Source organism: Denticeps clupeoides, chromosome 4 (assembly GCF_900700375.1).
Source record: "Denticeps clupeoides chromosome 4, fDenClu1.1, whole genome shotgun sequence".
In the NCBI taxonomy this organism is placed as follows: Eukaryota; Metazoa; Chordata; class Actinopteri; order Clupeiformes; family Denticipitidae; genus Denticeps; species Denticeps clupeoides.
In genome coordinates, this window is record NC_041710.1 from 6466444 (window position 1) to 6493627 (window position 27184).

The window sequence follows — 27184 nt, forward strand, 5'->3', positions numbered from 1 at the left end:
TTTTTTTTGGCATGTGGGATGTATTAGGGAGCTGGTAGTAATTTCACCGCTGCTAACTACAGATCCTCATGGGAGACTTAATTACAGGAAGAGTGCTGGAAATATCAGCATACCTTCCATGACGAGTTTTTTTTTCTTCTTCCCCCTCCCTGCTGCACGTTCAACAGTGGTCCTGGTGACCCGGCGGTCATTTCCTACACCAAGCAGAGCAGTAGGGGTCAGGGGCTCAGTGTCCAGCCGCCTTCTGTTCGTACGGAATGAGCCTTTCGCCACTTTGCCCCCCCCTTCCCACCACCGCCGGGGAATGTGGAGCAGCTCTGTAAATGTTTGCAGATTAGCATTTTCCTTAAATAATCTAATCCCAACCTCAAGTCACGAACAGTTGAAGTCAGAGTGCAGAAAAGGGATCTGGGCGTCTGTGGCCTTTTTCTGATACAGTTCCATTCCTCTCTCATGAGGTCTCTCTCTACGTGGAAGTGAAACTCTTTGAAATTCTGTATTTGCTTATTTTGTGTGTAGACCTGTCAAACGAATTATAGAGGGGAAATACGGATAAAAGATTTGGATGGAAAAATATGCAATTGTATTTAAATTTTAATAAAGAATATTTTTAGAAAAGTAAAGACCCTTGGTAAAATAATATTGGAGCCACTCTTGCCTGGTCCGTGTGTTTTGACCAAGTTCTTGTCGGAAAATTGAATTATTTTAAATAAAAAGCTCAGATTGTTCAGTTGGATCCGACTCCCTCGACAGTAAATCGGAAATTGGGAAATAACAGAAACTGATTGGTTTACTCTACAATTTTTACTCCAAATTAATTAGCCACAGTGAACGGATCACGGACTCATTTGTGCATTAAACGATGTAACATTATTCTTATTGTTATTATTATTATTATTATATATATATTTTTTGTGAATTGCGAATCAATCTAAAAATTATTCTAAACCTTATTTTTGTTTATTTTATACCAGAATAAATTTCATTTGCCTCATAACGCATTTCTGCGTGTGTTATACTTTTATTACGTTGTTATCGTCGCATTACACGACTTGATTGTGTTGATTTCTGTGCGTCGGCTGTTCGGGGGTTTTCATTTAATTTCTCTGTATTTTTGGTTTTTAATTCATCTGTATTTCCCGTGTGTGTGTGTGTGTGTGTGTGTGTGTGTGTGTGTGTGTGTGTGTGTGTGTGCGCGCGTCCGTCCAGCTCCGGAAGACGATCCGCTGCGCGCCCCGCGCTCCATCAGCAGCGGCAGCAGCCCGGCGCTGCGCGGCCAGAGTCCCGACGGCGAGGCGCTGCTGGAGGGAGAGGAGGACGCGCTGTCCGCGCTGGAGGAGAAGGACTTGGAGAACTTGGCGGGTAAAAAGAAAAAATTCATGCGAAACGACCAAAAGTCACTCGTAGAGTGGGTCGCGACTCCCGTGCAGAATTTCACGATACTTCATGTTGCCAGATACATTTCCCCCCATTTCGGACACGCGCGTGCTGTAAAAGCGACGTGTCGTTGACGTTTATTCCCGCCTTTTAATCTGCGACGTCGTCTGTCCCGACGTCAGAAATGAAGATCGATGGGGGATCAAACCGCGCGCACCAAATCCAGAGGTCGAGGAAATAAATAAACGAATGAAGTAATATTAAATTAACGACGAATGGGGGTATTCGAGGTTTCTCTCTCTTTCTGCTCGCGCGCGTGTGTGTGTGTGTGTGTGTGTGACCCCGGCTCTTCCTCCCTCACCCCCAGGCCCGGTGAACCTGAGTACCGGGGCGCAGCTGGTCGCCCCGGCCGCGGTGCTGAGGGGAACTCTGTCCATCACGGCGGCCGAACTTTACTTCGAGGTGGACGAGGAGGATCCGGGCTTCAGAGGCATCGATCCCAAGGTGAGAACAAAGTGGAAATTAAAGGAAGGTAAAAGCCGCCCCGGTCATAACGGGGTCGTTGCGTCATGAGGGGGGGGGTCTGTTCGCTGTGACGTCATTCACGATAATATTGACTGTAATATTCCCATTCAAACGTGCATTCTTTTACAGACACCTGTGGCGACCCGAGAAACCTCTCTGTCAATCTTAAATTCTATAATATTAATCAAGAACAATAATATTAAGGGCACGTTGTTTAATATATTTTCGCACAGTTGTTACCGATAATGTTAATACATTTTAATGCATAAATTATTGTTGACGCTGTTTTGATTTAAAATGAAAGTAACTATGCGTTCGTTTAAATGTAAAATGTAAAATAATAAATACATTCAGTTTTGCTTCGGGTCAAAGTAATAGTTTTAGTTTTTTTTTTTTTAATTATTAGCAACGGGGGACGGGAGGTGATTGTCGGGGGAAAGAAACCTTAAGAAAAAGAAAAATCAGATCCTGATGCCCAGTGTTTTTTTTTTTTTTTTTCTGTTGTCGTTTTTCTTTTTTCTCTCCTTTTATTAACATTCGTCACATGATGAAAACTGAACTTGGCACGCTTACAGGCCCGTCTTTTTTAACGCGCTTAAATAAAAAGTCTCCTCCGGAACGAGTCCGTACCTACAGCTTGTCCAGGCTCTTGGCGTTGGTCAGGATCTCCCTGGCCAGCCTCCACGTCTGCTTGGCCGCCGCCTCCAGCGCCGAGTGCGGCCTGCCCTGAAACAGGTCCAGGTTGGGCAGGAAGTAGTGCGGGCAGCGGCGGCACTGCAGGCAGGAGATGAGCTGCAGCAGGATGCCGTTCAGCCGGTCGCCCAGGCACGCCTCGTCCCAGTCCGTCTCCCGCGGGTGCTTCTCGCACTCGTACAGCAGCAGCGTCTTCATGTGGTAGTTGTTGAGCGGCTGGCCGGGCAGCTCCAGGTGCCGGTCGCGCAGCGTCTTCAGCACCGACAGGCACTTCTTCCGGCAGCCGCCCATCAGCAGCCGGTTCTCGGCCTCGGCGAACTGCAGCACCCAGGCGTCGCTCTCGGCCGAGCTCTGCTTGCCGGTGAGGGAGTAGCACTCCTTGGAGAGGAGGTTGAAGCCCTCGGCCTTCACCTCGGCCACGCGGTTGGGCCCCGGCCACGGGATGTGCGGCATGGGCCACTGCGCCGCGCTGCGCGGCCAGATGCCCGTGCACTTGAAGGCGGGCGTGATCTGCACCACGTAGCGCTCCCGGATGCGCAGCTTCACCTCGCTGGTGTCCGCCACCATCTTGACCACGTCGCGGTAGCTGCACTTATCCACGGCCTGCGCCACCAGAGTCTGAAAGCGGGAGCGGATCTTGCGGGCCGACAGGTAGCCCGAGGCGGTGATGAACTCCACCCACAGCGACATGCTGCGCTTGCGGCCGTCGCTGAGCTTCAGCACCGCGCAGCCGGGCAGCGAGCCGTCGTCCACGAAGTTGAAGACGCCCATCTGGTTGAGGTAGAGCACCACCTCGAACTCGCTGGGCGAGACGACCTCCATGCCCTCGTAGCGCGCCTCGATCTCGCTGAGGGAGCTGATGAAGCGCGGCTCCTGCACCTCCACCTCCTTCAGCACGTCCGACACCACCTTGCACACCTCGCGGATGGTCTTGGCGATGGCGGCCTTGCGCGTCTGGCAGCGCTCGTTGTAGTATTTGTTGAGCTGGTAGACCAGCTTCGCCTGCGTCGCGATCATGTTGGGGCAGAGGTCCGGGCTGAACACCGGAGTGTCGCAGTACGCCGACGGATCCAACGCGCTCCCGCTTCGGCCAGAGGCGGCGCTTCCGGGCGGAGAAAAGTTGGGGGGTGGAAGGAGACCCCAAAAAATATAAAAAAAAAAAACCCGCCGAATTTTCTCTGTCGCCAAAAGCAAGACCGGGCGGCGGCGGTGGTCGTCGTCGTCGCTGCTGCTTTCAACGCGCCAAGGGGAGCCTGCGCGGCGGATGTAACGGGAGCCGGTCACGGGCCGCGCGGCCGCCGGTCATCGGTCATCTCCTCCACAGCGCGCGGGCGTCCGCCGAGCGCGCGGGACCCCTTTACTTTATGAATGGTCGCCGAGCGGGAGTCGGGTGGGCGGAGCCTCCCGTCGTCCAATCAGCGGGCCGGCTGTCAGGCGCGGCGGCCAATCACGGTGAGCGGCGCGCCGCCGCCGTCGTTTTCTTTCTTTTCTTTTTTCTTTCTTTTTCTTTTTTTTTATTTCTCTTTCTACAGCGGTCCGCTCACGAAATTCCCGACTCCTTTTTCTTTTCAAGCCGGTGTGTTATTTTAAACACGTCTAAACCAGAGTCGAAACGGAGAATTTCGAAATGCTGCCGGTTAACCACGTTTAAAATTTACACGCTTTTTTTTTTTTTTGCGTTTTGACGCTTTTTTTTTTGTTGTTGTTGCACCTGAACCAGTCTTTTTTCTTTTTCTTTCTTTTTTATGTCTATATATACTGCCCCGTTAACACCCGATGTTTTAACGAGCTTCGCCACTGATTTTTTTTTTTAAACTCACAAATCGTTGTCATCCTGGTTTTTTATTATTATGTTTTTTTATTATTATTATTTACGCGTCGCGACTGCGGGTGTGAAGCGGTGACTCGGTGGATGTTGGTTCAAATTGTGAAATTCATTAAATATTAGCGTAATTAGTAGCACGCCCAAAACGTTTTCTGGTTAATAAAATGTAAACTGCGGAGATCTACTGACCCCAGAGTTTCTCCCGCCATTAAAAATCTGCATCAGGAAAGCACAGCGGCCGTCTCGTTATGTGCGTCCTAATATGAATATTAAATATGAACAGCTAAAAAACGAAACGAAGGCGTGTGACTGGAATCCGGTGCACAAGCAGCGATTTTAAATCGTTGTAATTTGTTTGATGTGTGCTCGTTTTTGGCCCCACTTGGAAAATGAGAATAAACTTTTGTCCCCATAGCTCCCCAGCGCCATGCTGCTGATTAGCATCATTTTATTCTTTTTATTTTTATATTCCTTAATTTATATGAATAAGTGTTATTTAGTCTGTTTCCTGACCGTTAATAGAGTTTTTGTAAATCTCCGTTAAAAAAAAAAATCTCTTGTGATTTTACATTCTTTTCCACTGAATCATTTGTCCAGTACAGCATTTTTTTAAATTGCAATGTGAGACTGGTTCATATCAAGAGCTGAAAAGTTGAAAGATGACTAGCAGCTTTTAATAGTAAAAATGACCTCATTCAGGGAGGGAGGATGAAGATGCAGGTATGTGTACATAAAGAAATGGCTTCCAATTCAACGAGATTTAAAGCTCAATGTTTTTCCTTTTTTTCTTTTAATTCAGTACGGTGTCTGGTCCTGAAAGTCCTCCAGTCCTCATACAAACACATTTTTCTTTATTTTAAAGCTCCACCTTCTCATGGTAGCCTGCCTGTGTTCGCTATGAGAACTTTAATTTGTTTAAATTAGCGAGTTAGTTAGTTGAGAATTCCACGTGGCCCTCGGGATTGGTCAGAGCGTCTGTATTGTGCAGCATTCCAGCGTCAGATGAATATTCTTCTGAAAGCAGCCTACAGTGCGGCAGAACATGAAGAGCTTCTTACTGAAGGTAGAGAGAAAAGATACAGAATCTGTTCTGCCATGGAGACGCTTCCCTTTGATCTGACAACTCAGCAGAGATCCTTTCAGCAGCACTGGTTAGTGTCTGATAAGTCCCGCCCCCTCCACTCTCACTCACTCGGTCTGTCTGTCTGCTGGTCGGTCGGTCTCTCTCTCTCTTTCTTTCTTTCTTTCTTTTTCCTGCACTGATGGTTGCTGAAGTTGCTGCTTTCTTTATCTCCAGTGGTTCAGCAGAATTCCTACTGAACATCTGAACGGCCATTAGGTTTCCAGCGATTTGATTTTGATTTTCCTCACCGTGGCCACGTGTTGTAATGATCTTCCGAACGAACCCTCTCACAAGAGTCTCTCCTTCACTTCCTGTTCACCCTGCTGGCCGTAATTGAAGGTGGCTCCTCGTGTAGTTGTGCCGCTGCAGCTCCAGACCTCCTTCTGCAGGTGGTGCAGCCCCGAGCAGCGATGATGGAGCACGAGTCGCGAATTCATCAGCGTCGCCGGACAAATGCGGGGCTATAAATAAAGGGAGCGTGAGGAGAGTCCGGGCCCACGAAGGTTGTGGGGAGGGGGGGGAATCTGCAACAGTTTTATTGCGGAATCGCCTCCGGTTAATAAATAATAAAGTGAAGTGATTGTCACATGTGATGCACAGCACACGGTGCACACAGTGAAATTTGTCCTCTGCATTTAACCCATCACCCTGAGTGAGCAGTGGGCAGCCATGACCGGCACCCGGGGAGCAGTGTGTGGGGACAGTGCTTTGCTCAGTGGCACCTCAGTGGTACCTTGGTGGATCGGGATTCGAACCGGCAACCTTCTGATTACGGGGCCGCTTCCTTAACCGCTAGGCCACCACTGCCCCTGGTTATCCAGCCTATGTTATCCAGCCTATGCGCTTCTAGAAGAGAACGATAAGGAGGGAGACCTGCTAGCTTCCTTCTCCCCATACAGGAAACCTGAGAGGTACGTGTAAAAAAGGGGTCTTGAATCCTCCTTTGATAATTATATACACACACACACACACACACACACACACACACACACACACAGTACATCCCAGCTGTCTGAGTCTCTGCTCGACGGTGCTGCTAATTGCCTGGCAGGCCGTTCCACATCTGCCCGCCAGCCTTGATGAGGTCATCTGCGGACGGGGTTCCCCCCCCGAAGCCCACCGTAAACACTCTGCGGTATTTACAGACGGCGGGGCAGTCCTCGGCGCTGCACGCGGCGAGTGGGCGGGGCCCGGCGGCGATTGGCCAAGAGACGGGCGCTCCCTGCGTTACGCGACGGTAACCGTTCGCGCCGAGACAGTTCGCGCCCGGCCCTCTGCTAATTGGACAGGAGGAGGGACACTCGGGGAAACGGGAGGGCCTGCTGATCCGAGGAGATTCCCCTCCTTTTGTTCCCGAGTCTCGCGACGTTCCTGAACGCTCCACGCCGCCGCCTGCAGCTGCCACTCAGCCTGTCGGCCTGTGAAGGGCCTATTGATTTTCCAGTTAGCCCTAAGTAGTTTGTGAAATGGCTAACGGTCGGCCATAGCAGGTATGTCATTATCAATGAGCTCCGGAGCAGCACGGCGCCACTTTTCTCTGTCATACTTACGGCCATCTCTCACACACACACACACACACACACACACACACATACACACACACACACACACACGCTGACAGAGGGCATCCTGGGAGTGTCGATAAATGGCCGAGGCACAGTGAGGTTGAGAGATGACCGTGAGCACAAACTGCTCATTCATTCCCTGCCCCCTCCCTCCCACCTTCCTCTAAACCTGCGTCATCCGAACCGAATCAAACGTTTCCTTATTCTGTCCTCGTCAGACCCACGCCCTGCGTCTCCTGCCGGACAAGCACCTTACTGACCACTGCGGGACCTCAATTTCATCTAATGACCATGACTGTTGGTGGGCGTCACCGACTACTGCTTTTACTACTGCTGACCACTACTACTGCTGACTACTGCTTTTACTACTGCTGACCACTACTCTTACTGACTACTGCTTTTACTACTGCTGACCACTACTCTTACTGACTACTGCTGACCACTACTGCTGACCACTACTCTTACTGACCACTACTCTTACTGACTACTGCTTTTACTACTGCTGACCACTACTCTTACTGACTACTGCTTTTACTGCTGCTGACCACTACTACTGCTGACCACTACTCTTACTGACTACTGCTTTTACTACTGCTGACCACTACTACTGCTGACCACTACTCTTACTGACTACTGCTTTTACTACTGCTGACCACTACTCTTACTGACCACTACTCTTACTGACTACTGCTTTTACTACTGCTGACCACTGCTACTGCTGACCACTACTCTTACTGACTACTGCTTTTACTACTGCTGACCACTGCTACTGCTGACCACTACTCTTACTGACTACTGCTTTTACTACTGCTGACCACTACTACTGCTGACCACTACTCTTACTGACTACTGCTTTTACTACTGCTGACCACTACTCTTACTGACCACTACTCTTACTGACTACTGCTTTTACTACTGCTGACTACTGCTTTTACTACTGCTGACCACTACTACTGCTGACCACTACTACTGCTGACTACTGCTTTTACTACTGCTGACCACTACTCTTACTGACCACTACTCTTACTGACTACTGCTTTTACTACTGCTGACCACTACTCTTACTGACCACTACTCTTACTGACTACTGCTTTTACTACTGCTGACCACTACTCTTACTGACTACTGCTTTTACTACTGCTGACCACTACTACTGCTGACCACTACTCTTACTGACTACTGCTTTTACTACTGCTGACCACTACTCTTACTGACCACTACTCTTACTGACTACTGCTTTTACTACTGCTGACCACTACTGCTGACCACTATTACTGACCACTACTCTTACTGACTACTGCTGACCACTACTCTTACTGACTACTGCTGACCACTACTGCTGACCACTATTACTGACCACTACTCTTACTGACTACTGCTGACCACTACTGCTGACCACTACTCTTACTGACTACTGCTGACCACTACTGCTGACCACTACTCTTACTGACTACTGCTGACCACTACTCTTACTGACTACTGCTGACCACTACTGCTGACCACTACTCTTACTGACTACTGCTGACCACTACTGCTGACCACTACTCTTACTGACTACTGCTGACCACTACTGCTGACCACTACTCTTACTGACCACTACTCTTACTGACTACTGCTTTTACTACTGCTGACCACTACTCTTACTGACCACTACTCTTACTGACTACTGCTTTTACTGCTGCTGACCACTACTACTGCTGACCACTACTCTTACTGACTACTGCTTTTACTACTGCTGACCACTACTCTTACTGACCACTACTCTTACTGACTACTGCTTTTACTACTGCTGACCACTGCTACTGCTGACCACTACTCTTACTGACTACTGCTTTACTACTGCTGACCACTGCTACTGCTGACCACTACTCTTACTGACTACTGCTTTTACTACTGCTGACCACTACTACTGCTGACCACTACTCTTACTGACTACTGCTTTTACTACTGCTGACCACTACTCTTACTGACCACTACTCTTACTGACTACTGCTTTTACTACTGCTGACTACTGCTTTTACTACTGCTGACCACTACTACTGCTGACCACTACTACTGCTGACTACTGCTTTTACTACTGCTGACCACTACTCTTACTGACCACTACTCTTACTGACTACTGCTTTTACTACTGCTGACCACTACTCTTACTGACCACTACTCTTACTGACTACTGCTTTTACTACTGCTGACCACTACTCTTACTGACTACTGCTTTTACTACTGCTGACCACTACTACTGCTGACCACTACTCTTACTGACTACTGCTTTTACTACTGCTGACCACTACTCTTACTGACCACTACTCTTACTGACTACTGCTTTTACTACTGCTGACCACTACTGCTGACCACTATTACTGACCACTACTCTTACTGACTACTGCTGACCACTACTCTTACTGACTACTGCTGACCACTACTGCTGACCACTATTACTGACCACTACTCTTACTGACTACTGCTGACCACTATTACTGACCACTACTCTTACTGACTACTGCTGACCACTACTGCTGACCACTACTCTTACTGACTACTGCTGACCACTACTCTTACTGACTACTGCTGACCACTACTGCTGACCACTACTCTTACTGACTACTGCTTTTACTACTGCTGACCACTACTCTTACTGACCACTACTCTTACTGACTACTGCTTTTACTACTGCTGACCACTACTCTTACTGACTACTGCTGACCACTACTGCTGACCACTACTCTTACTGACCACTAGTCTTACTGACTACTGCTTTTACTACTGCTGACCTACTCTCACTGACTACTGCTTTTACTATTCCTGCTGACCTCTACTCTTACTGACCACTACTCTTACTGACTACTGCTTTTACTATTCCTCCTGACCACCACTCTTACTCACCACTACTCTTACCTACTACTGCTTTACTATTCCGCCTGAGACTACAACTCCTGCTGACCACTACTCTTACTGACTACTATTGCTACTATGCCTATTGGCCACTACTATTATTGACTACTACTTCAACTATTTCCACTGACTACTCTTCATTCTAACTATACTCTTACTGACCACTACTCTTTTATACCCCTTCTTTATCTGACCACACCACTTGTTTTGTGTTGACGGGATTGCTATGCTGGAACATCTGTGAAATGTGAGGGCAGCAGGAGCCCTGCTATCATTTCTTATCATACTTCACTCACTGACCACTCTGGAGTTATGAAGTTGTCCCTCTGGAGGGATGAGGACACCTATCCTGTCTCCCAATAATCCATTGTGTTGGGGGTTAAGGAGTGGTGGAGAGGCCGTGAGGACTCAGCAGCCAGTGCTCAGATTTATGGTCATGTGATCTTGTAACCGCCGCCCTTTGTGTGACGCTGGATTTTTATTGGAATGGAGCGACACATCATTCTATCAGTCAGATCAAGAGATCACGCCTGTCAACCTTGTCTGTGCTATAATGGACCTCTTTTCTTTGCCTGTTTTCTGTAATTTGTGGAGGTGAATTGGGGTCAGGATTGGCTGAGCCCACTGAATTACTGGCCGTTATTGAATTTTTCTGCAGGTGTACGAGTGCTCCGTATACCAGGACCTTCACAGCAACATCTATTTTGTAGATGCTGATTGTGTGCAAATCTCATGTGCAGCTGAAGTGTGGATGCGGCTGTGAGGGTGATTGTTGAGGAGTAGAGATGGCATCATGATCTCATCATGACTCATGTCCATCTGATGCTCAACCTTCAACATGATCTTCTCGTTTTTTCTTGGCTTCTGCTTGTCTTTTGCAAGGGCAGTGGGTGCATTTGAGAGTGGTTTGTGTTTTTTATGTCTATCCAGGTTTACCACCTTATTTGGTGAGAACTGTAGTGAAACAATAAGAGGCTGGCTGGAATCTTAAAGCATTTATTATGATGTTTGCTAAAAGGAATAAACAGAACAGAACTAGCTGAGCTGCTGCAGATGCAGTGTGCGGTGAAGGTGGTCTAAACTGGTGGAGCTGCACAGTTAATGATGCATTCAGTCTAGAAGAAATGTCGTCTCCATGGGGACCGGGCGTGACCAGCAGCCTGTGACTGCTATATAGGTGACAACGAGATTAAAACCATGCTCATCCACCTCTCTCAGTCTCAGCAAGGGTCACACAGAACTTTAGCACAATGCCAGACTCCTCCCTTAAAACCCATATGAGAGGTGTGGCATAAATTTTTTTTTAAAAAGTGTTGACTGGAACCAATGTGTGTTTTTCTCATCAAAGCACATTCAGGGTTTGAATCATACGTTACTGGGCATTTTTATCAGTGGGGCTTGGAGTAGTAGAATAACTTCAACTTTACGCTCTTTAGACTCTTTGCAAGCACAATTTCTTTCATCGCTGATGTTCAGACAATTCCCAATCTTTTTCTGCAACAATCTCGTGTCAAGTAAACCTCTCCCAGACCCAACTCATGGTCAAACCATGCGTCACAGTGTCAACAATGCTCAGTCCGTTTTTTAGACCATTTTTCATCAAAGTGTCAGTCAAATTCTTCATTACAATCCACGCTCTTACGTCATTCCCAATCCAGTCTGTGGTTTCCCAACGGCGCACAAGCTACCAGATCAGGGCTGTGTCTCTCTCTGTCTTCTCAAAAAAAGTTCTTCACGACTCACCTCTCCTGAGAGCACTTGTCTCCTAATTTGCTCACTCACTCTCTACCAAACCTCCTTATGGGCAATCCAAGGTCTTAAATTGTTCTAAATCTTTTAGTTTTATTCCTCAATATGGATTAAAGCATCTGCTGAACAAATGCAGTGTAAGTGTACATTTTCCCACACCTCATCTCAGTCTGGACTCAGGAGATTCGAGAGCATTGTTTATACGGTGTCTGCTTTTTCCCCCCTTTTTCTTTTATTGTCTGCTTCTCATTGGACACCTCAACACCCCTGAGATGGGGAGCACATTCCAGTTGATCCCTCCTCCTCTCCATCCCTTCCCTCAATCCAATTAATGAGTGGACAAAGGGAGGATTAGTGCGAGTTTAGTCCAGTGGTGCTAAGAGGCACCTAAAGGCCGACCAGAAGGAAAAGGCCTGAACCAAAAGAACCAGAAAGTCAAACCTGCCAAACTGTGTTGTGCTGCATCAGTGTTCCGAACTCTTACATCAGTCTACATTAGGCTTAAAGTTATTTCAGTCGGCGTGGTTTTTCTCTGTTGGTGAGAATCTGGCCCCAGTCTGCATCAGTGCCAATGGCTCAAGCAACCATCTATGTGTCTTTTTTTATTTTTATTTTTTTAATTCTCTATTTAAAACTTCTCCTCCCAGGTGGACGATTCTGCTGGTTCTACCTGACGTGTCCTTTTTTTTTTTTCCAGCAGCAGCAGCATGGCTACAGTATCAGCATGTGGGTTGTGACCCTGCCTCAGAGGCTTTGTGGCCTCAGGACTCTGCCATAATGGGCATCTTAAGCAGTTAATCGCCATCTGAAATGAAAGCTTTAAAAAAAAAAAGAAGAAAAAAAAGAGAGAGAGCAGAGGGAGAGTTTGAGCTGCTTTACGTATGTCCACCAAATTTCACACTCCACTTCCCTCCGCTTATGTCACCTTTATCCCCTCTTTTCTTCTGCCTCTTTTCAGACTGGTCAGCGCTGGCCCCCGTGGCCCGTAGGTTAAATCATCTTAAAGTGCCTCTGAAGAGATTTAATGGTGAATTGATAAGGAGAGGGAGAGGAGGGGGAACTTCCTCGGAACTTGATTCCGATCTGTGTGTATTTAGCGCAGGAATAACGGACGACAAGGGCAGCATCACCTTCTGAGGAGGGAAGTCTACCGAGGCTGAGAAAAGTCACTGCGTTTGCCTCTCTGCTGTTTGCCTTTTATTTTCTGCTACTTTACTAGCCTGTGACCCATGAGGTCCGGCTGGAGACATTCGTGTTTCCGCTGACAGTGAGAGAAACTCTAAATCTTTAATGAGTCGCTGCTGTAAAGGCTTCACTTCACTTCCAATTAACCCCCTGAGCTCTCAGGCATTTTTCTAAATCCACACAAGATGTGTTTTTTTCCCCTGCACTTTCTCCTTTCTTTACCGCTTTCTCCTTTTCCCTCCTCTTTGAAAGGCTAAGCTGTTGGCTTCAGAGCCGGACTGAAAGAGAAGAGACTAACCTGTCGGCAAACACAGCACTTGGGGAACAAAGAGGTTTAATCCCTATTAGGTCTAAACTCACACTAAATGGCAGCAAAGAGGCCTTTTCAAGGGCCATGTGAGGCTTTTACAGGCGCTGCATCTGAACCCTCCACACACTGCACCTTCACTCCTCGCGTGTGTATACCCTGCTCGGCTTCGTCCAAGTTTGTTTTGCCCTGTAGAGCCAAACAGTGACGTATGGAATCTGCTGCAAGGCCAGATTCCGTCCATCAATCAAATGTCAGAAAATGCCTTCGACCTCTCTCTCTGGCGTGTCTCTGCGGCTTCACACAGTCTCCATCCCATCCTGTAGCACACCTTTCCTGCTCACTCTGGACTTTCCTTCCATCCTTAGATCTGTTTTAAATGCCTCCAGCATGCTTTAGGAAAGGATCTAAAAGGGCTCAACGCTCCACCCCTCAGTAGTCTGGTAAGTTAGTTTGGAGGCTCGTGTCATTGCTGGACGTAAGGAAGTGGTGTCACCATCACCGCAACACTTTGATTGTTTTTGGCGCCTGAATGAACCAGTATCGGGAGGGAAGAGGTAAATTGTACTTTCTCAGCCACGTCCATGTTGAAGGGGGTTGCTGCTGGGGAGGAACGCCCACTCTACCCGCCCCTGTCTAGCTTTGGCTGGAATTCTCTCAGTGGTCCGGGACACACTGGTGCGCTGGCTGCTGTGATGGTGATTGATCACCCCTCTTCCGCTTGCTCATTAATTTCATCACCTTATCGCCCACAACACTTCATCTGACCAAAAGGTAATAATAACAGCCTCATCCATTATCCTTTAACTCACCCAGCCATGCGGAAGCGCTTAATAACAGCATACAAATTGAAATTCAATCACCTCATTTTCCTCTCAAAGACGCCAGGGCACGTTCAAGTCCAGCCTCTCATTTGCCGTTCCTCTTTCTCCCTTTTTCTTTTTGCTTTTTTTTTTTTTCTTTCCCCCCGACACCCAGAAACTCCTGGATTAAATATTATGGAGCTCATTTATTATGGTTTATAAGCAGTGAAGATTCTCTCTCTCCCAGTGACTCTTATCAGCCCCGGAACACCGGCACTCGTCCTGCCCAGTAGAGAATGACTCTACCCCCCCTCATTTATCTTATGGCTCAAGTGCTGCTCTCACTAGTTTTTCTGGCTCGCGTGTGCGTGTCTGCGAGTTTCATTTTTTTTTTTTCCGTAATTAAATTTCTTTTCAGTCCTGTGAAAAAGTGGAAGATAATGTGTCCTAGTCCTGGCATTTTTAGCAGCAGCTGACTTTAGTGATAACTGCGAGTGTGTGCCTATTTGGGAGAGGTTTTTTTGGACAAATATCACATGCGGTCACAGAATATAGCCATATACGGCAACTGTCGTGGGATACATCCTATGACCAGAATGTACCAACTATATTTCCAGTTAAATAGTTCATTTGCCTGATAGAAATCTTACTGATAGTGAGTAATAGTACATTTAATGTCAGATTTAATGTGAATTTTGAAATTCACAATTTACAGCATTGTGCTGTAGCTCTGCTGTCAAGTTGGCAGGATTCAGTTTGGACTAGATAATTGTATACTTCAAAACAATAAACCATTTACAGTGTTTTTTTTTTAAGGTTAATTTGATATTTATTATCCCTTATATGTACTTACAAGCATGTGGAAGCTTAATTTTTGCAATATAAAAATTTATAATTGACCTTTGAACATAGTTATGATTACTTTGCATAGTGGGAATCTAATTTTTCTTCATTTCTTTTTATAAACTTGACTTTGATTCAGGTTTTTGTGTGACTTTGTGCCAATGACTTTGTCCCTCATCTACCGGCACTGGCTTCCAGCTGGACTGTACTTTAGGTAGTAACAACGCCACTCCCCAGTGACATAAGGCCAAACAGGTCTGAAGAACATTCCTGTTCAGAGGGAATTTCATTTCACCCTTCTGCCACCTTTAAGCATTTTCATCTACAATGAAAAGCCACAGAACAAATTTACAAGCCCCAGACCTTCAAGGTCCACCAGTCCAGCACAAATAAGACATCAGAGAAGTGACTGTCATACCCGTCCCCTTACTGCCCTGTATCAGTTGACCATATCACTTTAGCGCCCTAACTCCCTATGGAAACTCAGCAGTGACACAGAGGATTGATATGGATGGAATGAATGGAGGTGAAAGGTTATTTACTGAAGTGAGCAGCCCTCTGTCTAAAGGTTGTACAATGTTCAGAAGATTATTTGAGAGCTCTGTATTAATCAGTCATCTGTGATATTGCTCTGTTTTATCAACATTAATGGCTGCCACTGTGTTATAACATTTAATTATTTTTCCCCCATTTCAAGTCTTATATTACATTTTATATTATATTGTATTACATTTATATTATATTATATTGTATTGTATTTTATATTTACTCTATATTACATCAGTTTACAACCATTTTGTAGTCATTTCCTATAAAACCCTAGTCAGCCAATCAGTGTGTGTGTGTCTCATGGTCCGCTGCATATATGGGTCATGGGTGTAAGTGTGTATTAAAGAGTGTGTTAACACATCTTGGAGAGGGTTAATTGTGTCCACAGGGCAGAAAGAACTCGTCTTGTTATCAGCAGATCATCCACTAGCTGCTGTTCATCTGTCATTTATTGTAAATAACAAATCAATAAAATAGAAAATTAAGTGGCGCACATTCATTCAATGTGGCATGATGAGTCAAGTCAGTGATGTGGTTTCCATGGTAACTGACTGGCAAGACGCTTGTATAACAGCTCCAGGTCTCGTCAACAGCCAAACCGAGCCGCCTAGGCATCCAGGTGGACAGCCGCTGCTTAATCCACATTTAATTGAACTCCAGAGACTTTGAAGTGATGCTGCGGAGCGTCCGGATCCCGACTCGCCTGGGCGAGGAGGAGCTCAGCTGCTCAACCGCTCCTCCATGTCCCCTAATGAGCGCTTTTTATGGTTAGCCTTAGCGCTAGCCTGGTCTCAATTTGAATATTTCTGATTAATTACAGGCACTCTCTCTCTCTCTCTCTCTGCTTGATTCTCTTCCCCAGCTACCTTGACTAATTAAGTTTTGTAACCTAAGAGAAAACGGATGCTTCAGGGGAGATATAATGTGGCTGAAGGCCGAGGGTGAACAATAGCTCCTTTTTATTGTTCAATGCCAATTGATTAATGCTACTAAACCTTGCCAATCGTGCTCTTTTAACATGGTGATGGAATGGCTCTTATTTGATTTCATGCAGGTCAAAATTATATGTTGGTACAATAATAGCAACATTATGATAATCATCTATCCTGGGATGTCTTTATTAATCTCCGGTTTCACTGACTGAGTCAGTGTCTACTGAGAAGGCTTCCAGATGGTTCTGCTGGTTTTGACCATCCACTGGGAAACTGTGTTGTGATAGTTACTTGTCAATATGAAGACTACCTGAACATGAAGTGGTCCCTCACACTATTGCTATTAGTGCTATTGTTTGGAGATGTGTGACCCTTTCATTCAGTCAGCTGGATTACAGGCTCCAAGCACATTTTAATACCTTGTCTGTCATTAAAAAGCCAGGGATCAATACACGAATGTGGTCATGCATCATAAATAGCAGCCTTGAGTGTTTTGTGACACGTGACGCATGGCTGCTGTGATGTATGGCCACATCACCACTGCTGATTAGTTGTGTGTGAACTGAAACACCTAGCTGAATGAGGCTCATTTCCTCATTAAAAGAATCTGTTTTTCATGAGCGAGTTGATCAATACCTAACATTAATCCTGCTGCCGGCAGCAGCTCTCCACCGCCTGATGAATGAAACTGACTGCTCTCGTCCGCAGATCCTGGCCTACACCGAGGGGCTCCATGGCAAATGGCTGTTCACAGAGATCAGGGCCATCTTCTCCCGACGCTATCTGCTGCAGAACACCGCCCTTGAGATCTTCATGGCCAACCGGAGTAAGCAACCTTCACTCGTGTCTGGGAATTAAGTGTCGTGCCTGTGATCTTGGGGTTCTGGTGGTCAATGCTGTGGCCATGTGCTTGTTTTTTTTGGTTGTCTTAACTCTTTATTTTCTAATTGCTGGTTCTCCCATGCTCTACGTCTGCATTTGTTTTAAGGATGACAAAATCACATGGCTCACTAGCTGGTCACATGGGCCCTCTGCTCAGTCAGGGGCCAGGGTTTCGACCTGCAGGGTTCCAAAGCTGTACTGATACCATATGGTTGTTTGACCACTCGATAGATTGAAGATCGTTGTGTATAAACCGGTCATCTTAGTTTGATGATATCGCCATTGTGTTTCATCTCAACGCCCTTCAGCTGCAGTCATGTTCAACTTTCCTGATGCCGCCACAGTGAAGAAGGTGGTGCACTGCCTCCCCCGAGTGGGTGTGGGGACCAACTTTGGACTTCCGCAGACAAGGTGGGTGTATCACATTTCTATCGGACTCATTTCTATCTCTCTCTCCTTCTTGTTGTAAGTAGGTTCACTACATTGACTGTTGTGTGTGTGTGTCTGCCATTTTGATGCTTACACAGGCCTCCGCTACACTCAAAAACATAAAATAAAGCTTAATAATCAAATCATTGATAGTTGGGGACATCCTACAGATGTACCGTGTGATATGTGTTTTAATATGTGCTGTAGTACGAGTGTTTGGCCACCACCTCTTCCTGGTTCAAATGAAGAAATATTACGTGTGTATGCACGTGTAAACAGAGTCCTGTGTTGAGGTTGGGGGGCATGATATGAAGACCCCTGCTATAACAGGTCCTAATTACTTTCACACAAACGCAGCTCCTCTTATTTATTTGTCTCACTGGCGTGGAAATAAACACTGCGCGGTGCAGTGTTGTGAGCTGCTCTTGTGTGGGTATGAGTGCTATGTCACGTCCGTGCGTATTTCGTGCGTGTGTGTTTTGCGTTTCTTCTCGAGCTTGTTACACCGTTAATCATGGCCGGATCTGTAAAGTAGCCCGTGCCCGGTGACCAGCGAACATCTGTTTCCTCGCACCGAGACACCGTTGCCACTGTGCGACGCGCGGCACTGCAGCACAGGCCTAATGACTCTAATCTCACGGGCTGACAGTGATGAATTCCTTCATTTGCCTTTGTTTTAATTGCGTTGCGGGTCATTTGTTTTAGTTTCCGTCTGCGCTGGGGGTGACAGTTCGCACGTTCACACTCGGGGCTCCCACATCGTCGATCTGTATCTGAAATCCGTATCCAGTCGTCCGTGTCCCGAAGGACGTTTTGAATTCAGCGTCCCTCTGTTCCTCCAACAACATTGAAACAAGTACAAATTCTGATTGTACTTAATTTGGCTTTTAAATAAAGAAGCGTTCGAATTCATGGGCCACCACTCCAGTTTCCCTCAGCAACAGCGTCAAATGTGCTCACCAAGAGCAGTTTATATCAGTTATATAGTTACGCTTATAATGTACAACACAGTTCTGTAAATTCAGAGTTTGTTCAGATTCAGCTATCTTATTTAGAAGTTTTGTATCTTATTTGTATATCACCTCTATATATGTGTGTGTGTGTGTGTGTGTGTGTGTGTGTGTGTGTGTGTGTGTGTGTGTGTGTATATATATATATATGTGGTAGTAGCCTAGTGGGTAACACACTCGCCTATGAACCAGAAGACCCGGGTTCGAATCCCACTTACTACCATTGTGTCCCTGAGCAAGACACTTAACCCTAAAATTGCTCCAGGGAGACTGTCCCTGTAATACTGATTGTAAGTCTGTCCCTGTAATACTGATTGTAAGTCGCTCTGGATAAGGGCGTCTGATAAATGCTGTAAATGTAAATGTAAATGTATATGTGTTAATGATGATTTATTATAATTAGTAAAGTGATTCTTGCTATTAGCATTGGCGGTACAATTCAGAGAAAAACACTGAGACTCACTGGCCTTCGCATTTCAGGCGCATCTCTCTGGCTACTCCTAAGCAGCTGTTCAAAGCGTCCAGCATGACTCAGCGCTGGCAGCGGCGGGAGATCTCCAACTTCGAATACCTCGTCTTCCTCAACACCATCTCTGGTGAGAGTTCATCTACCTGTTTGGGATCACTGCTTTTTCTGTGCGGACAGCCGATGACCGTGTTCTTGTGCAGGCCGCACGTACAACGACTTGAACCAGTACCCGGTGTTTCCCTGGGTCATCACCAATTACGACTCTGAGACCCTGGACCTCACACTGCCCAGCAACTACAGAGACCTGTCCAAGGTAAACGTGTGAAGTTTGATCTGTGGCTCCCCGTCCGTCTCTTTTGTCTGTCTGCTGTGCTGTGTACCATGAGGGCTGAATGCTGAGCGGGCAGCTGCAGTCTGACTCTCGCTGTGAACACGTCTCCCCTCACCTCCCCCATCCCGATTGGCTGACCATGTTCCCTCAGGAGCCAATTAGTGACCCCTCCTTTCAGATGGGAGCGCTGTGAGCTGAGGGTGGCTGGGACTACCATACTGCAGTGCCCCACCCTGCATGTTCAGTTGGGAATGCAGCATCACGCTAACCGCCATATCAACTGGGACCGCATGCTGCTGCTGTTTCCTACTTGATGTGTGGAACTTGAGCGCTGGCTGCTGACACTGTGGCAGTAGGGATTTTCACTGCAGGTTAAATCCATACATAAAACATCTTGCTGTGGATATATGAAAGAGATGATGGTCAGGTGAGGTGAGGTGAGGTGGTAGTCGCCTAGAGGGAAACACGCTCTCCTATGAATAAGAAGGCCACAGTGTCACAGGTTCGAACCCCACTTACTACCATTGTGTCCCTGAGCAAGACACTTAACACTGAGTGTCTCCTGGATGGGCTGTCCCTGTACTGATTGTAAATCGCTCTGGATAAGTGGGTCTGATAAGAAATTGCCAGCAATTTAAATGACCAAAAGCCCTTTGAAACAACATAAGTGCAACTTTCGATTTAAAGCCTGCATGAAGGGAAAATAATCATACCTCAGCTCAGTTGAGGCGTCTCTCCATGTCCTCACATCTGAAGTGGAGGTTTGCATTGGGCACTAACCATAGCAGCTCAGTCCTTATCAGGGTCATGGCTTCCAGAACCCATTCCGTGACACTGGACACAGGGCGGGGACTTGGGGAACTCCTGCCAAATTAGAGTCACCAGTCTACCTAGTGTTCATGTCATTGGGCAGTGGGAGGAAACCGGAGAGCCTGAGGGATATCACAAACCCACACGGGCAGAGCTAACTAGTGCCACACAAAAAAACAAGAGCCCATGATCAATATTGAATACCGATACACATTTTACTCGTTTGTGTGGGATTCACTGTTATATTTTACTTAATTGGCTACAGTAGAGGTGCTGCACACAGTTTCTTTTTTTATGTTCTGTGGATTATTCTGTGGCTTTTATTATGTAGGGCTTTTCCTCTCTAGCCTGTTTGTGTCCGTGTTTGTGCATCGTGTTGTGATTGTGTCTGAAGTGTGACAACGGCACAGAGAATCAACCCCCTTGTCCACCCCTCCATCGAGATCCCTCCCTCCCTCCCACCCACCTTCTCTCTCTCTCTCTCTCTCTCTCTCTCTCTCTCTCTCTCTCGAGTTTGGCAATTCAGCTTCTGTGCTCAGTCAAGCTCTTATGCCCTGGGGGCCGAAGAACGTCAGCGAGAAGGCGAGCGACCGACTAGGAGAGAGATGGAGGGGGGCAGAGTCCTCTTCCTCTTTCAAGAGCGAATGAGCAAATCTCTGCAATCTTTATCACAGCGGTTTTATTCACGGTGTTGACAAGAGGAATATCAGTGTCTGAGCAGCGGAGCGAGGCGGAGGCTGAACGCTGGATAATTCACAGCTCCACCTCCATTCATCCCTCCATCCCGCTCCCTCCCCCTGCTGCCCACCACCAACTCGCGGTGATAGAAACAGGTCATGTGAGACCTTTTGACATTGAGTGTAGAAATTGCCATAGATGTCATTTCTCTTTCAGAACACACACACACACACACTTTCTCTCTCTGCTAACTCTCTGTTAAAGAGATGAGGTGTCATATGAATTTATGTCCCCTTTTTTCCCTGTGACTGTGACCCCCTTGTTTGTCTTATTGTAAACTCTAACCCCATTTCAGAAACACTCAGTCCACACACACACACACATAAACATACTACACATAGTGCACAGATACAACGGCTACAATGGGACAGAATTTTCACACACATCCTCAACAATCATGCATAACACCACATAGACACACACACACTTACCGCAACAAAGTCACCAGCACACCCAGCACTAGCCCACACACACGTTGCTGTGCTGCAGGTTCAGTTTGTGTATCGCTGCTGTGTGAAGCTGCTAATGGAGTATTGATCTGGTGATCAGGTCCATGCGCTGCCCTCTCCATGCATTTTCAACACATTAGAGCCGTGCTCAGTCCCATCACTCCTGCTGCTGTCTGATTTCTGAAGCTGCATAAATGCAACAATTCCTGTAGTCTGGTGTATTTCAGCTGAAGGTTCCTTTTGGTTCCTGCCGTGAAGTGAACTTAGGTGCTGGGTGTAGGGTCAGTTTTAGGTTTAGACAAATCTGGTTATATTGATTTTCTTGCACATTTATTACACACACATTAGGTTAGGATACAAAAGCTTTTGTTTGTGTGTGCGTGTGTGTGCGTGCAATTAGTACACAAAGCAGTGATGGCACACAGTCCTCTCATTTATTTAATTTGACATTCAAAGAATGTTCATAATCACACCATACTTCATCACACACACACACACTCACACACACACACGGTGCATCAGCACGCTGCCAGGGATGGCCCTGATGTACGGTACTGTCACAGAGCGCTATTGTGTGTGCGACTCCCAGCAGACTGTTGTTCCCCCTGATAATTTACAGCTGGAAACACACAGCAGCGGCTCCGCTTTTCTTTTTTTAATGAGGCTGCTGTTATTACAGCCATAAATCAGTCTAATCGCGTGATGTATAATTCAAGGTGTGTTCCCAGCACCACGGCTACGAGAAAGGCAGCCGTGTGTCACTGTCAGCCGTGCACTGTGTGTCGGTGACTGTACACGGTCACTCTTTCATACACACACACGCAATCAAGATGTGGAAGACAACTAGAGAAATTGCCATTAAAAGCATTGCATTGTACACACACACACACACACACACACACTTGAATAAGTTTAAGAATCATGTCAATCAATATGTAGGCGTGAGCCCGGATGGCCCCTCTTATGACACAGCAGTGATATGAAAGAGCGACCATCAATCACACACTCATGCCTGCCTCCATCATCCCATTAGCATTGATCTGTGCAACGTGTGTGTCTTTGTGTGTGTGTGTGTGTAGGTGTGTGCGCGCACCTGTGTGTATGTCATTGGAGGGGTAATAAAAATTGAACGGGATCATATTGGACTCCATAAATGAGAATTTGAATAAGGTTCCCTATAGGCTCCTTTATTTTGTCCTTTTTTCCGAGATCGATGGTGAGTTAATGTGGCGCCGCCGCTCAGCCCTCTACTCCTGTAGAGTGCAGATTAATACGGAGTCAAAGCCTCCGCGCCTTTCATCGCAGACCCATATGTTTTAACTGACAGATCAGCTGCAGGGGCTGCTGCTCTGTTCAACTCAAAATAAAAAACATCATCCAATATTCATAGGGTCACAGTCAAAGGTTTATATAGAGTTATGCTACTTCCTGCCATGGCTCCGCCCTGCTTTTTTCAGAGGTGCTGGCCCTCCGCATTTCTCTTTGTCTTTTGTATTTTGGTCTGAATAATAATAAATGCAATTTTTAAACTTGTTTTTTTCTTTCTAGCCAATTGGAGCCCTCAATCCAAAGAGAGCGGCCTTCTTCTCTGACCGCTATGAATCTTGGGAGGATGACCAGGTCCCAAAATTCCATTACGGCACGCATTACTCCACCTCCAGCTTTACCCTGATGTGGCTACTGCGTATAGTAAGTTACACACGCACACACACACATGCACACGCACACACGCACATGCACACGCACACACACACACACACACACACACACACACACACACACACACACACACACACACACACAGCAGAAGCATATTTTTGTATTTGTGTTAATAGTACTGAAATCATTTTTAAAATTTATTACAATATTTTTTGCATGCCCTATTTTAGCATACTTAAAGGGTTCATCTGTAAGTTCTGTTTTTTCTGCATTTTATACATTTTCAATAAGCCATTATCTTAATGTACGTTTACATTTGGATGTAGACTTAAATTTTTTATACCCAGCTAGAAACATAATGTTTTTTTTACAAACACACTCATCCCATTTCATACATCATACCCTCAGGCCAGATCATTACTGCTCATGTAAGCTGAAATAATGGCACAATATAAGCATAAACCACACACTGTGGACTACTGAGAAGGGAGACTCACGGTCAAACTAATCACATATTACATATCAAAATGAACTAAACAAAACAGTGATATCAGATTTGTTTTTATTATAGCTGTGCAATTTATTTAAAGGGTAGCCCATTAAATTGGGAATCCATTAATTGTGTTCTTTCTCAATATTTCTAGGGTATTTTTTTTTTATTCTTTCAAAGTAGTTTATTTAAGCCATTTTTACCAGCCATTTTTATGAATTATGAAAACATACATTTGTTTTGTCTATAGTGTGATTTAGTTTAATGTCTTATTTGTTATTTAGTTCTTAAATCATTGTTGCTTTACTCCTGCTGGAGTAGTTATGGGGATTTCATGATCTGATTGGAAGAGCAGTACATTGCAACTATTTGTCATTGGTGATTGCTGTTGTGTGTTTACTCGCTCTCATTAAAACAGCAGCACTCGGCCATTCATCTGCAGTACATCTTCATTATTTAGCATTATTTACACTATCTGATGCGTGCGTGTTACAGAGTCACTAACCTGGTCTCTAACTCAGTCTTCCTTTGAGTTTGTAATTATATTTCCTTTTTTTCCACCCGTCCTACCAGGAGAAGCATTGATCTCATCTCATCATTACTGGTTTTACTCTAAACCAGTCCCAACTGGAACATCATTTACCCATCAGCAGCATAGAGACTGCAGACTTCTGGCTTTTAAATGTCCTCAAACAACAAAAGAGCTGCAACATAATGAGTCCAGTTTTCTTTGTTGGGAGGGGGTCTTCAGGCTAATTGTTGCAAAGCCCCTGGGGTCCTATTGTCTCGAGGAGGACCGCTATTGATCTCAACAAACGAGATTAAACATGATTAGAAACGCACTAATAACGCTCTCTGTGAGCTTTACAGCCACGGTGATGTTTGCTTTAGTTATTCTGCTCATTTATTGAGAGGCAGGATGGAGGGAGATCTGCTTCCAGTCAGGATTAAAGTCTGAGAGGTCACTTCATCTGTCAGGATGTTCTCCATGAAAAGAAAATGGTAAGGGAGCTTAGGCTGGTATCAGACTAGTTATGCTTTTTTTTCCCCCTCCATCCAAACCCAGGAGCCTTTTACCACGTTTTTCCTGAACTTCCAAGGAGGGAAGTTTGACCACGCTGACCGCACATTCTCGTCAGTGTCCAGGGCTTGGAGGAACTGCCAGAGGGATACCTCCGATGTGAAGGTGAGCCACAGATACCTGTGTGTGTGTGTGTGTTTGTGTTTAGAAATTGCTATTAAGGTTATGATTACAAAAGTCTATAGAAGCGTGTGATAGAACACTAGATCCACATACATGTTGCGTGCATGTGTGTATTTGAATACATTCAGCCTGATACAGAAGTATTTAATGCACACACACACACACACACACACACACACACACACACACACACACACACACACACACACACACAGAGTCACATGATTAGAAGTGTTCCAGCTTCCTCCTGGAAACCTGAACTCTAAACACAAGTTCCTTCGCAGTCCCAGAACATCAGGGACTCTGATCAAAGGCGTCATTTCTACCTGCTCACCACACACTCCTCTGGACTCTGACCTCCCCCTCAACCTCTTACTCCTGCTGCGGCGGCTCCTTCCCCACCTATCAGCCGCTTTCAACTTTCACCTCCCGGAGGCCCAGCAAAACATTCACCCGTACCTCTTTAACAAGTGTCCCGGCCTCTTAAAACATTGATTAGTGCGGCCTGCGTGGCTGCCGCGGCCGCGCGCCTCATGCACGGGGGGCTCTGTGCTTGATTGCGGCGGGCCTGTGTTGTCACATGTGGCTCGCATTACCAGTTACACTTGATTGCAGAACCCCGGTGAGAGTTGAGTCGGTTCTGGTCCGAGGCTGTCACTGCGGATCAGCACGTCCTCCGCTGAGCCGCTTTCCCCGCTCCGGACATTTGCGTCACGTCGACTTTTGTTAACGTGAACTAAGGGCCGCTTTAGCCGATTCATCAAACGTCCTTCTGATGGAGACCCCCGTCACGGTTGCAGCCTCTACTCGAAATGTAGAGCGTTTCCCCACAAATCCACAGTCATGAAGACATCATTCATTTTGATCTCTATTTTTCATCATCGGTTGGCAATGGACAGAGAAGTGGACCCTACTGGTCTTGTGCATTATTCTGCAAACACACTGCTGACCATATAAGTATAGCATTAATCTTTGAAGCCCAATAAGACGTGTTAACCACAACCTTGCAAAATGGTGTAAATATGTAATTTCAGAAATGTCTGTCTGCACTAATCACTGGAAACTGTAGTTGAGACAATATTGTCATATTGTATAGCATTGACATGCACACATGGTCTATACATGTCAACAACTACATTCGTACATCAGTTTAAAGGCTGGGCATAAGCTTTCTCCTTAATGTGTGTCCCTTCAGACGCTGATGCAACATGAGCACTGAAAGAGGCTGAAAGCAGGCTTCTTACGATCATTAAAAACCTTAGTCGTGGAATTTGAAAAGAGAATTTTCCAGGCCTTAAAAATTTTGGAATACGAAATAAACATATAAAGTTGTGGTAAAGTCATTGAAAACTGACTGACACATGAAGTGCATAGTTCCTGTAAGACTGAGCAAACCTGAGCAAGTTTTTCTACGTTTACAACTACAAAGTTTTAAACTAGTCCAGGTCTGTAGTATCTTTGCTAGTTCTAGGTAGTGCACCACGTCATGGTACTGTGTGTGTTGCTTCCATTTTCCAGCACCTCCACAGCCACGTGTCTCCTTGTAAAAGTCATGTAAATTACAGCTGTTGTTTAAGTTGTCATGCATGTAGTTTAATGATATTTTGGTAAAATTTTTTTCTCCCCAAATTTGCACATATGGTCATGAGTAATTGAAAAGTTATGGCAATTCTTTAGTAAAAATGTGTAAGAACCCTGTGAAAAAGTAAACCCATTGCTCACATGACCTGTATTTCAGTGAATCACAGTGCATTTCATCAGACATGATGTAAAATGTACACGTCTCATTGGCCATTTCAGTTACGAAACCTGAAGCACATTTTGTCTTTACAGTTCTTTCTCCGGACTGTCGGGAGGAGAAGAAAGAGACAGATTTGCTAAAAGGCTGAAAGCTGCATTGTGCCCTTCAGTGATGTGTCAATCTGCGCTCTTTTATTTCTGCCTGTGGCCGTTTCAGTGTCCGAGCTGCCGAGTGGTAATGGCCCAAAGCCTCATGATCCCGACTGCCCCCAGCCAGGCTGCTCCGGCACCACCTCTGACCTTTACCACTGACCCCTGCTGCTCCAGCTCCATAGGATGTGTGTATCTTTCTGTGTGTGTGTGTGTGAGCAAAGCCCCTCACCAGGGAGTCTGTGCCGGGGCAAGATGGGGCAGTAAGCCCAGTGACCCGCAGCGGAACAGGATTTTGGATCACAGGTCCTGCTCAGAGGCCACTGCCTGCCGTTCCCCAAAACCCTGAAATGCCCCCCACCTCCACGCCGCTTGTTAAGCTGCCCCAGGGCCCCTGTTCTTTATGTGGAGCTCTAGGCTGGGTGGGTGAACCCGTCGTAAAGAGCTGACCTCCT

General features: G+C 46.2%; 2 protein-coding genes across 4 annotated transcripts in view; one reads left to right on the forward strand and one right to left on the reverse strand.

Moving 5' to 3' along the window:
• Positions 1 to 27184, forward strand: part of lrba (LPS-responsive vesicle trafficking, beach and anchor containing) — a 122737-nt gene that overhangs the window by 68549 nt on the left and 27004 nt on the right. For all 3 annotated transcript variants that reach the window (XM_028978133.1, XM_028978135.1, XM_028978134.1), the window contains exons 39-46: positions 1210 to 1362; positions 1745 to 1881; positions 17077 to 17194; positions 17559 to 17661; positions 19170 to 19285; positions 19359 to 19471; positions 23035 to 23175; positions 24702 to 24821. In XM_028978133.1, coding sequence (XP_028833966.1) covers positions 1210 to 1362; positions 1745 to 1881; positions 17077 to 17194; positions 17559 to 17661; positions 19170 to 19285; positions 19359 to 19471; positions 23035 to 23175; positions 24702 to 24821 — 1001 coding nt within the window. The remainder of the gene's footprint in view (positions 1 to 1209; positions 1363 to 1744; positions 1882 to 17076; positions 17195 to 17558; positions 17662 to 19169; positions 19286 to 19358; positions 19472 to 23034; positions 23176 to 24701; positions 24822 to 27184) is intronic.
• Positions 2398 to 3912, reverse strand: mab21l2 (mab-21-like 2). Its single transcript, XM_028978136.1, has one exon. The coding sequence runs from the start codon at positions 3610 to 3612 to the stop codon at positions 2533 to 2535; it is 1080 nt and encodes a 359-aa protein (XP_028833969.1). The 5' UTR covers positions 3613 to 3912; the 3' UTR covers positions 2398 to 2532.